Raw genomic sequence first — 12939 nt, forward strand, 5'->3', positions numbered from 1 at the left:
GAGAGTAGACAAGGTTAATGCAGTAGATGTAATTTATCTAGATTTTTAAAAGGCCTTCGATAATCATACAATCATAGAATGGTTACAGCACAGGAGACCATTCAGACTGTCGAGCCAGTGCCGGTTCTTTGCAAGAGCACTTCAGCTAGTCCCACTCCCCCGCCCTTTCCCCGTAGCCCTGCAAATTTTCTTCCTTCAGGTACTTATCCAATTCCCTTTTGAAAGCCATGATTGAATCTGCCTCCACCACCCTAGTGCATTCCAGATCATAACCATTTGCTGCGTAAAAAATGTTTTCCCCTCATGTCACCTTTGGTTCTTTTGCCAATCACCTTAAATCTGTGTCCTCTGGTTCTCAACCCTTCTGCCAATGGGAACAGTTTCTCTCTATCTACTCTGTCTAGACCCCTCATGATTTTGAGCACCTCTATCAAATCTTCTCTCAACCTTCTCTGCTCTAAGGAGAACAACTCCAGCTTCTCCAGTCTATCCACGTAACTGAAGTCTCTCATCCCTGGAACCATTCTTGTAAATCTTTTCTGCACCCTCCCTAAGGCCTTCACATCCTTCCTAAAGTGCGGTGCCCAGAATTGGACACAATACTCCAGTTGAGGCCAAACCAGTTGTAATGTATACAACATTGAAGGGACTACTTTGTTTTGCGGATGTACATCCTTAGTTGCGAGCGTATATAACAGACGCGTATCGATTTGTATAGTCAGTGCCGAAGTTCCAGTTAACAAGTAAAGATCACTTGAAGTTACTCTCAGTCTCTGCTGCTTTATTATTTTATGTAGTTGTGTATAGCGGTACAAACACAACAAATTGGCGATTAGAATTATGAACCTACGTATTCCTATTCTGGTATCACATCCAGAGGACACCGAAACTTGGAAGAAAGGAGCGAGAAGGTAGAGAAAACGGAGCACGCTTGCTAAGCTAGGCAGGGGATACGTAAGTCAAGTGAAAAGTGCACAGGACTTGCATGACGCTAGCTAACTAGTAAAGAAAGAAAAACGGGTTTGGAAAAAAAATGGCGATGATTGGCACGATTGCAGCATTTGATAGCAGCATTGAAGACTGGGCAGCTTACATTGAAAGAGTGGAGTTGTACTCTGAGGCTAACGGAGTGGAGGTAGAAAAGAAAGCCACTGTTTTGCTGAGTGTTATGGGCGCAAAGACATACGGGCTGCTACGTAGTTTATTAACCCCTGAAAAGCCAGCAAACAAAACATTCAAACAAATAGTGGACACACTCCAAGACCATTTAAGCCCCAAACCACTGCTCATAGCCGAAAGATTTAAATTCCATAAACGGAACCAGAGCAAAAATGAAAGCATTTCTGAATATTTGGCAAAGTTGCACAAATTATCAGAACATTGCCAATTTGGAGTGGGCTTATCAGACGCATTGAGGGACAGATTTGTGTGTGGCATGCAAAGTGAAAGCACACAAAAGAAGCTCCTGTCTGAAAAAGACCTCACATTGGAGAAGGCTCTGAGTATTGCAATATCAATGGAAGCAGCAGCACGTGGCGCTTTAGAAATTCAACAAAAATCCCTGGAATATTCAACTAATAAAATGTCACTGAAACAAGAAAAGAAGTGCTATCGCTGTGGCAAAATGTCACATGACCACAATGACTGTTGGTTTAAAGATAAAGACTGCAGACAATGTGGCAGACGAGGGCACATTGAGTCTGCAAAGCAAATAAGAAGCAGAAAACTGATATAGAGTAACAAAAAGGTACATCAAGTGACTGAAAACAAGAAACCTTTCAAAGATAGATATAAGGTGCACCACGTGACTGGAGACAGTTCAGATAAAGAAAAAAAAGTGACAGACTCAGAGGAAGAGGATCTGGCTTGTCTAAAATTACACTGTGAAAGAGACAGGGGATCACAGAATAATATGGATTACTCCAGAAGTGGCAGGAGTTAGGCTGAAAATGGAGTTGGACACAGGCTCAGCTTTAACAGTGATCTCTGTACATGACTACGAACGACTGTTTTCACACATACCACTAAGGCCAACTAAAGTACTGTTAAAGACATACACAGGACAAAGAGTGTGCCCCAAAGGTAAAATAAAAGTGAGTGACATACAAAGAAAAAAAAAATACCGCAATTGAACCTCTATCTAGTGGAAAATGGAGGACCACCATTGCTGGGATGCAAATGGCTCAGGAAAATACAGTTGGATTGGCACACCATCCAAGCACTGTTTGTGTCAGCAAAGGAGGACAGCAACGCCACTGCTGAGAGACTGTCACAAATATTCTCTGACTCTCAGGAAGTGTTCAAGAAGGGAATAGGAACACTTAAGGGCATGAAAGCAAAAATTAAGATTGAGGAGAACGCAAATCCAAAGTTCCACAAGGCCAGACCAGTGCCTTATGCAATTCGCCCTTCAGTAGAAGCAGAGCTGGAGAACTTGGAGCAATTAGGGGTCCTGTCCAAGGTGGATTGGAGTGAATGGGCCATACCTATAGTTCCAGTGAAGAAGAAAACCTCTGGCACAAAACCAGGAAAACCAAGAAAAGTGCGCATCTGCGGAGACTTTAAAGTGACTGTTAACCCATCCTCCACACAGTACAGTACCCATTGCCTCGCATTGAGGACATCTTTGCTTCCCTGTCAAGAGGGGAACGCTTCACAAAGATTGACTTGGCCCAGGCCTATCTCCAAATGGGAATTGATGATGCATCAAAGAAGTTCCTGACAATAAATACGCATAAAGGCCTTTACCAGTACAATCGGCTGGTATTCGGAATAGCATCAGCTCCTGCAATCTGGCAAAGGGCAATGGACCAAGTCCTGCAGGGGATCCCAGGTAGTCAGTGTTATCTTGATGACATCATCATTACTGGCAAGAATGACAACGACCACCTTTCCAACCTCGAACAGGTGCTCATCAGGTTACAGGAGTATGGGCTCCGAGCGAACCGAGACAAGTGTGAGTTTTTCAAAAAGGAAATCTCATACTGTGGACATGTGATTGACAAGGACGGTTTACACAAGTCTCCAGACAAGATTGAAGCGGTGATTCCTCCCAAGCTTCGTAACCGAGTGCCAGATGAACTGCATGAAGGACACTTAGGTACGGTAAAGATGAAAAGCCTCGTCAGTGGTTACGTGTGGTGGCCGGGAATTGACAAACAGATCGAGGACCTGACAAAGAGCTGCTCAGGATGACAAAAGGTCCAGAACGCACCACCACAAGCCCCTCTCCATCCATGGGAATGGCCCTCATTACCATGGCAACGTGTGCACATCGACTTTTCTGGACCGTTCATGGACTCCATGTTCTTGATTGCAGTCGATGCACATTCCAAATGGCCCGAGGTCATTAAAATTAAATTAACCACATCTGAAAAGACCATTTCAGTTCTGAGGACCATGTTCGCTAGAAATGGCCTACCAGAACAAATCTGCATGGACAATGGACAACAATTTGTCTCTGACGAATTCCAAGGTTTCATGAAGCAAAATGGAATCAAGCACTACACATCTGCCCCGTACCATCCAGCTACAAATGGCTTAGCAGAAAGATTCGTACAGACTTTCAAGAAGGCCATCAAAGCAATGTACAGCGAGAATCTACCACTGCAACACAAGATAGACAATTTCCTCTTTGCTTATCGGAACGCAGTACACGCAGCCACTAATCAGACTCCAGCGATGATGTTTCTGAACAGGAACCTGAGATCTCGCATGGACCTTCTTAAACCGAATGTACGTCGTGATGTAGACAACAAACAGTTCAAACATTTGAATGCTAAGCCAACAAGAAGCTTCAGTGTGGGACAGTCAGTTCTTGCTCATGATTTCTGGATGGAAAAGTGGCAACCAGGAACAATATCCACAAGAGAGGGACCACTGATGTATACAGTGGATGTGGGAGAGAACGTTTTGAGACGTCATGTGGACCAAATTCTGGATGTTCAGGTGGAAAACACCCCTATACCTCGCCCAGACTCACCTGACATGGAAACAGACACTCCTGATTCATCAGCATCAGCACCAGCCTCATCCACAGCTGAGAGCTCTACCTGTGCTGATAGCTCACCTGATGCACCCGCGGCCAGAAATCCTTCCACCACTTCATACAGTTCCCCAAAGGGGACAGTATGAAGACACGTACGACGACGACCTGATGCACCTGTACCTGTACCTGTACAGTCTCATTCCCCAAAGCAAGAGAGTCTGGAGAGACGTTACCCAGAGAGGCAGAGGAGGCCTCCCCAGAGACTTGACTTGTAAAAGGGCTGTCGACAAAATAAAATGTTATGTTGGAATTTGAATTTTGTTACGTTTAAGAAAACAAAAAGGTTAATGTAAAGACAGGCTCTGTATGTTAATTATAGAAATTTTGCGTTAATATACTATTAAACTAAAGGGGGAGGAAGTGTAATGTATACAACATTGAAGGGACTACTTTGTTTTGCGGATGTACATCCTTAGCTGTGAGCGTATATAACAGACACGTATCGATTTGTATAGTCGATGCCGAAGTTCCAGTTAACAAGTAAAGATCACTTGAAGTTACTCTCAGTCTCTGCTGCTTTATTATTTTATGTAGTTGTGTATAGCGGTACAAACACACCAGTGTTTTATAAAGGTTCATCATAACTTCCTTGCTTTTGTAATCTATGCCTCTATTTATAAAGCCCAGGATCCCGTATGCTTTTTTAACCGCTTTCTCAACCTGCCCTGCCACCTTCAAAGATTTGTCCACATATACCCACAGGTCTCTCTGTACCTGCAGCCCCTTTAGAATTGTACCCTTTAGTTTATATTGCCTCTCCTCATTCTTCCTACCAAAATGTATCACTTTACACTTTTCTGTGTTAAATTTCATCTGCCACGTGTCTGCCCATTCCACCAGCCTGTCTATGCCCTCTTGAAGTCTATCACTATCCTCCTCACTGTTCACTATACTTTCAAGTTTTGCGTCATCTGCCGATTTTGAAATTGTACCCTGTACACCCAAGTCCAAGTCATTAATATACATCAAGAAAAGCAGTGGTCCTAGTACCAACCCCTGGGGAACTCCACTGTACACCTTCCTCCCGTCCGAAAAACAACCATTCACCACTACTCTGTTTCCTGTCACTTTTCATATCCATGCTGCCACTGTCCCTTTTATTCCATGAGCTTCAACTTTGCTGGGAAACCTATTATGTGGCACTTTATCAAATGTCTTTTGGAAATCCATGTACACCACATCAACCACATTGCCCTAATCAACCCTTTGTTACCTCATCTAAAAACTCAAATCAAGTTAAATACGATTTGCCTTTAAAAAATCCGTGCTGGCTTTCCTTAATTAATCCACACTTGTCCAGGTGACTAAATTTTGTCCCGAATTATAGTTTCTAAGTTTCCCTACCACCGAGGTTTAACTAACTGGCTGGGTTTATCCTTACACCCATTTTTGAACAAGGGTGTAACATTTGCAATGCTCCAGTCCTCTGGCACCACCCCCGTATCTAAGGAGAATTGGAAGATTATGGCCAGTACCTCCACAATTTCCACCTTTACTTCCCTCAGCATCCTAGGATGCATCCATGTGGTCCTGGTGACTTATCTATTTTAAGTACAGCCTGCCTTTCTAGTACCTCCTCTATCAATTTTTATATCATCCAGTATCTCAACTACTTGCTCTTTCACTATGACTTTGGCAACAACATCTTCCTTGGTGAAGACAGATGCAAAGTACTCATTTAGTACCTCAGCCATGGCCTCTGCCTCCATGCGTAGGTCTCCTTTTTGGTCCCTAATCGGCCCCATCCCTCCTCTTACTACCCGTTTACTATGTATATGCCTATAGAAGGCTTTTGGATTCCCTTTTATGTTAGCTGCCAGTCTATTCTCATACCCTCTCTTTGCCCCTCTTATTTCCTTTTTCACTTTCCCTCTGAACTTTCTATATTCATCCTGGTTCTCACTTGTAATCTCAATGGCATCTGTCGTACCCCCCTTTTTTCTGCTTCATCTTACTCTCCATTTCTTTCATCATCCAGGGAGTTCTGATTTTGGTTGCCCTACCTTTCCCCCTTGTGGGAATGTACCTCGACTATACTCGAACCATCTCCTCTTTAAAGGCAGCCCATTGTTCGATTAGTTTTGCCTGCGAATCTTTGATTCCAATTTACCCGGGCCAGATCTGTTCTCAACCCACTGAATTTGGCCCTCCTCCAATTAAGTACTTTTACTCTAGATTGCTCCTTGTCCTTTTCCATAGCTAACTAAACCTTATGATATTGTGATCACTGTCCCCTAAATGTTCCCCTACTGACACTTGCTCCACTTGACCTACCTCATTTGCCAGAACCAGATCCAGCAATGCCTCCTTCCTCGTTGGGCCGGAAACTTATTGATCAAGAAAGTTCTCCTGAACACACTTCAAAAATCCTTCCCCCTCTCTTCCCTTTACACTATTACTATCCCAGTCTATATTAGGAGAATTGAAGTCCCCCATTATCACTACTCTATAGCTCTTGCACCTCTCTGTAATTTCCCAGCAGATTTGGTCTCTATATCCTTCTCATTAGTTAGTGGTCTATAGCATACACCTAGTAGTGTAATGGCACCTCTATTGTTTCTTAACTCTAACCAAATAGATTCTGTCCTCGACATCCAGGACACCCTCTATCTCCAGCACTGTAATATTCTCCTTAATCAATATTGCCTCCTTTCTTTCCTTCCCTATCTTTCCTGAATGCCTTATATCCAGGAATATTTAGTACCCAACCCTGCCCTTTTTTGAGCCAGGTCTCTGTTATCGCCATGACATCATATTCCCATATGGCTATTTGTGCCTGCAGCTCACCAACCTTATTTACCATGCTTCATGTAAACCTATCTTAGACCCTCTTGTATTCTCTCTTAGTCTGACCCCACCTAATACCGTACTGTTTCTTACTCTAGTGCTATCTGTCTCTCCCAATCCTTTGTGCACCTTGTTTCTCCTTTCTAATGCTACATCCTGGTGCCCATCCCCCTGTCAAATTAGTTTAAACCCTCCCCAGCAGCACTAGCAACCCACACCCCAGCGAGGATACTGGTCCTGGCTCTGTTGAGGTGCACCTGTCCGGCCTGTACAGGTCCCATCTCCCCCAGAACCGGTCCCAATGTCCCAGGAATCTAAAGCTATCCCTCCTGCACTCTCTCTCTCCAGCCATGCATTCATCTGCTCTTTCCTCCTATTTCTATACTCACTAGCTCTTGGCACCGGGAGCAATCTGTAGATTACTATCTTTGAGGTCCTGCTCATTAATCGCTTTTCTAGCTCCCTAAAATCTGCTTGCACGACCTCATTCTCTCTTTCTACCTATGTCATTGATACCGATATGGACCACGACCTTTGGCTGTTCACCCTCCCCCCTCAGAATGTTCTGCAGCCGCTCAGTCACATGCTTCCCTGGTGCCAGGGTCAAGGAACATACCATCCTAGAATCACATCTGCGGCCGCAGAAACGCCTGTCTGTTCCCCTAACTATTGAATCTCCTATCACTATTGCTTTCCTGATCTTCCTCCTCCTCTGCTATGCAGCGGAGCTGCCCGTGGACTTAACTCTGGCTGTAATCCCTAGAGGAACAATCACCCTCACCAGTATTTAGAACTGAATACCAGTTAGAGCGTGAGATGCACTCAGGGGACTCCTGCATTACCTGCCTGCTCCTCCTTGTCTGTCTGGCGGTCACCCATTCCCTCTCTGCGGGCACACACTTAAGCCGCAGGGTGACCACCTCATAAAACATGCTATCCATGTAGCGCTCAGGCTCATGGATGCACTGCAGTAACGCCAGCTGCTGCTCAAGCTCCGAAACCCAGAGCTTGGGCTGCTCCAGCTGATGACACTTCCTGCACATGTGGTTGTCCAGGACACGGGAAGCGTCCTGGAGTTCCCACATGGCACAAGATGTGCATGCCACGGGACTGAGGTGCCCTGCCATGCCTCTATTTAATTAGTCTTTTAATTAACTTAACAGAAATAAACTCAAGACAAATAAAACGATCACCAGCTACTCACCAATCAGATCCTTCCCTTGTGCTGTCGTCATTTTCGTTTTTTGGGGGGGGTTTTTAAACAAGGATCAGTGCTGGGATCACAGTTTATATTAATGATTCAAACTTTGGAATCAACAGCAAAATTTCTAAACTTGCAGATGACACCAAATTGGGGAGGGATAGTCAATACGGAGGAGGACCGCAACAAATTCAGCTATGAGGAGAGACTGGACAGGCTGGGGTTGTTTTCCTTAGAGCAGAGAGGCGGAGGGGGGGCCTGATTGAGGTGTACAAAATTATGAGGGGTATAGATAGGAAGGAACTTTTCCCCTTAGTAGAGGGGTCAATAACCAGGGGGCATAGTTTCAAGGTAAGGGGCAGGAGGTTTAGAGGGGATTTGAGGAAAAACTTTTTCACCCAGAGGGTGGTTGGAATCTGGAACTCACTGCCTGAAAGGGTGGTAGAGGCAGGAACCCTCACAACATTCAAGAAGCATTTAGATGAGCACTTGAAACACCATAGCATACAAGGCTATGAACCAAGTGCTGGAAAATAGGATTAGGATAGGGCTTGATGGCTGGCGCGGACACGATGGGCCGAAGGGCCTCTTTCTGTGCTGCATAACTCTAAATTACAAGATGACATTAATAAACTTTCAGAATAGGCATATAATTGGCAAATGAATTGCAACATAGATAAATGTCAGGTATTACATTTTGGTAAGAAAAATAGGGAGGTCACATATTACTTGGAGAATACAAATCCACATGGGGTAAAAGAGCAAAGGCATCTCGGAGTACAAATACACCTATCGCTAAAAGTAGTGACACAAGTTAACAAGGCCATAAAAAAAGCAAACCAAGCACTAGGGTTTATTTCCAGAGGGATAGAATTGAAAAGTACAGAAGTTATGCTAAACTTGTATCGAACCTTGGTTATACCACACTTGGAGTACTGCGTACAATTCTGGTCACCATATTATAAAAAGGATATAGAGGCACTGGAGAGGGTGCAGAGAAGATTTACAAGGATACTTGAAATGCGAGGGTAGACTGATCAGGAAAGGGTGAACAGGATGGGTCGCTTTTCTCTTTAAAAGAGAAGGCTGAGGGGTGGTCTAATAGAAGTCTTTAAAATTATGAAAGGTTTTGAAAGAGTAGGCAGAGAGAGAGAGTGTTTCCACTTGTGGGGAAGAGCAAAACTAGAGACCATCAATATAAGATAGTCACCAAGAAATCAAATAGGGAATTCAGAAGAAACTTCTTTACCCAGAGAGTGGTAAGAATGTAGAACTCGCCACCACAGGGAGTGGTTGAAGCGAATAGTATAGATGCATGTAAGGGGAGGCTAGATAAACAAATGAGGGAGAAGGGAATAGAGGGTTATGCTGACAGAATTAGATGAGGAAAGACGGGAGGAGGCTCGAGTGGCACATAAATGCCGGCATGGACTGGTTGGGCCCAATGGCTTGTTTCTGTGCTGTCCTTCATTAAGGAAGCAGTAGCAGGGCATTTGGAAAATCATAATGCAGCCAAGCAGAGTGAGCATGGTTTTATGAAAGGGAAATCATGTTTTACAAATTTGCTGGAGTTCTTTGAGGATGTAACAAGCAGGGTGGATAAGGGTGAGCCAGTGGATGTGCTGTATTTGGATTTCCAGAAGGCATTTGATAAGGTGCCACATAAAAGGTTACTGCATAAGATAAGAGCTCACGGAGTTGGGGGTAATATATTAGCCTGGATAGAGAATTGGCGAACTAACAGAAAGCAGATTCGGGATAAATGAGTCATTTTCCGGTTGGCAAACAGTAACTAGAGGGGTGCCACAGGGATCGGTGCTGGTGCCTCAACTATTTACAATCTACATTAATGACTCAGATGAAGGGATTGAGTGTAATGTAGCCAAGTTTGCGGATGATACAAAGGTGGGTGAGAAAGCAAGTTGTGCAGAGGACTCAAAGAATCTGCAAAGGGATACAGACAGGCTAAGTGAGTGGGCAAACATTTGGCAGGTGGAGTATAACATTGGAAAGTGCAAGGTTATCCACTTTGGCAGGAAAAATAAAAAAGCAAATTATTATTTAAATGGAGATTACAAAAGGCTACAGTTCAGACAACGCCTTAAGTACTGCATACAGTTTTGGTCTCCTTATTGCATTGGAGGCAGTTCAGAGAAGATTCACATGGTTGATTCTGGAGATGAGGGGTTGACTTATGAAGAAAGGTTGAGCAGGTTGGGCCTATACTCATTGGAATTTAGAAGAATGAGAGATGATCTTATTGAAACATATAAAAGATACTGAGGGGGCTCGACAAGGTAGATGCAGAGAGGATGTTTCCCCTCGTGGGGAAATCTAGAACTCAGGGGCATAGTTTCAGAATAAAGGGTCGCCCTTTTAGAACTGAGAGGATGAGGAATTTCTTCTCTCAGAGGGTCGTAAATCTGTGGAATTCTCTGCCCCAGAGAGCCCTGGAGGCTGGGTCATTAATTACATTTAAGGTGAAGATAGACAGATTTTTGCAAGATAAGGGAATAAAGGGCTAGGGGTAGCGGGCGGGGAAGTGGCTTTGAGCCCAAGATCAGCCATGATCTCATTGAATGGCAGAGCAGGCTCGAGGGGCCAAGTGGCCTATTCCTGCTCCTATTTCTTATGTTCTTATATCCTATGTAATCCTATGAAAAGTATAGCCATTCAGAGTTGTGTAATTTGGACGAACAGTGGCCTCTCCAGCACACTATCTACCTGTGGTATCATATGTGTAAGCTGAAACTATGGAAAAACATTCAATAGCAGTTCTGATATTGTATTGTCAAACTTATTATATCCTATTTTCTAAGGAATACCAGGCATAAACCAAACTCAAATTTAAATGGAGATCTTTATTGATTTATTTTATTTCTGTTGAGTGCACAAAGCCCTTTCTCGTTGTCTCATTGCCCCCTCCATTTCAGGTCATGCACCAAGTGGCATTGGGAAGGCAATCTGTCTCAGGATTCTGCATAAGCTGTTCTTCTGTTGCCCACTAGATGTGTTAAAGCAACCCATTAATGACATTCCGTTGGAGTTGGGGAGGGGGCAAGTGAGAGAACTACCTGACCTCCAATCAGCTAGATAGATTTTCACTTTCGTCAGTGTTTGTTCGTCAGTGTTTGTTAACAGCATTCAAGACAGTTTTTGTTTGCACAATGCATAGTTGATAAAGATCGAATTATACAAAAAAGGTTTTGCCTTTTTTGCACGTTTTAGTACCAATGTTCAAATTACATTCGCATTTCCTTCATTATATAAATTTTTGGTTGCTGGATTCAAAAGAAATCTATATTCCTCTACTTTGAATAATCTTCCCTTCTCATTTAAAATGAATGTGACCCTAAAAAAATGTTTTAAAAATCGAGATTAAAAATAAAATGTTGCACCAATTCTTGAATCCCTTAGTTACTCACTACCTCATTTGTTTGGTGCTGGACACTTGAAAGATGTTGTTAGAGTTTAAAGTTGTAGCAAATTGATCGAACATTTCAAGCGACTTCAACACAGCAGCCAGCTGGAAGAGTAATGCTTCTATCTCATGACAGGGCTGTGCCCGTTCTTTACACTGCTGCTGCTCTGGAGTTAAATCATTGCCAGTCACCTGCCAGATGGAAAAAGAAGTTATTGTAACATCAGAACCAGATAGCATGATGACTCTTAGCATATTGGCTATGACTCTAGAGCATTGCAATATTGCTAATGTGATAGTACTTCATCATGGGGCTACTTTCAGCTGGAAAAAGGAGAAAACAATGATCTCAGAAAAATAATTGCATAAAGTTTAAGTGCGGAAATCTCACATAAAACAGCTTCAGGAATATTGAAAACTACAATCTCTGAATCACTTGAGAGCCCAGGATACCAATTGAATCACCACCTGCAGCTACACCATACCTAGAATTTTACAGCACAGAAGGCAGCGGCCAGGTACCTCATCACGCCCGTATGGTTCTGAAAAAGCTAAAGGCAGCTGAAAGGGAGTTTGAGATGGGGGCGGTAGTTTGCAAGGACGGAGGGCTCGAGGATGGGTTTTTTTTTTTTAAAAAGGTGATTTTTAAAAAATGTGTTTTTAATGAGATGTGGGCGTCACTGGCAAGGCCAGCATTTATTGCCCATCCCTAATTGCCCTCGAGAAGGTGGTGGTGAGCTGCCTTCTTGAACGGCTGCAGTCCACGTGGTGAAGGTACTCCCACAGTGCCGTTAGGTAGGGAGGTCCAGGATTTTGACCCAGCGACGATGAAGGATCGGCGATATACTTCTAAGTCAGGATGATGTGTGACTTGGAGGGGAACTTGGAGGTATCAGAGGCAGAGGTGAGGCTGTGGTTGAGCAGTTCAACAGCTGCAAAAGTATCATGAATGAATGAAGGGCCAAAGTCTAAACTAATTGAGAGTTTGAAAGTGCAGTTTTAAGTTACTTGGGGGAAGAGTTTATTCTGGGGTGGGTGCAGAAGGAACTGGGGTCAGGAGGGGGTAGGGGATGTGGGTGGTGAGGGAAATGAGGAGGTGGTCATAGATGGACTTGTCTGTGATTGAGATGATGGGAGTAGAGAGCTCACAAGAGGACAAGACTGAGGGGTATTCTCAGCTTGCTTCAGTTCCTGACTCTTCTCACGGTCTTCCCATCCTCCGTCTGAATCTCAGTTTTTACCAGCTTCTTTGGGCGCCTGGCCAGGCAAAGTGTCAGGGTAAAATATTAGGTAGGATATTTTATATGCTCACCCTGGCGTGATTGGAGTCTGCTCTGATGTATCTGATAAGCTGACAGCTGCAGAATTGGTGTAAAGAATGCCATGTTGCAGATGGTCAGTTTCAGAGCGCAGAAACTGTCGGTTACTGCATTTGTAATACATATGGAGATTTCTTTAGCTTGCAAGTGTTTAGAGGCAACT

At 43.8% G+C, this 12939-nt stretch overlaps 1 protein-coding gene across 3 annotated transcripts in view; it reads right to left on the reverse strand.

Annotated features, from left to right (window-relative positions):
* LOC147124332 (uncharacterized) overlaps positions 1-12939 on the reverse strand; it is a 41779-nt gene that overhangs the window by 14327 nt on the left and 14513 nt on the right. For 2 of the 3 annotated variants that reach the window (XM_085985130.1, XM_085985137.1), the window contains exon 4: positions 8668-11649. In XM_085985130.1, coding sequence (XP_085841256.1) covers positions 11461-11649 — 189 coding nt within the window. In that variant the 3' untranslated portion in view covers positions 8668-11460. Of the gene's footprint in view, positions 1-8667; positions 11650-12939 lie in introns of those variants that run through there. The other variant, XM_085985145.1, reaches the window with a different exon arrangement.

Source organism: Somniosus microcephalus, chromosome 1 (genome assembly GCF_052327205.1).
Source record: "Somniosus microcephalus isolate GS21.2 chromosome 1, FLI_Smic_1.0, whole genome shotgun sequence".
In the NCBI taxonomy this organism is placed as follows: Eukaryota; Metazoa; Chordata; class Chondrichthyes; order Squaliformes; family Somniosidae; genus Somniosus; species Somniosus microcephalus.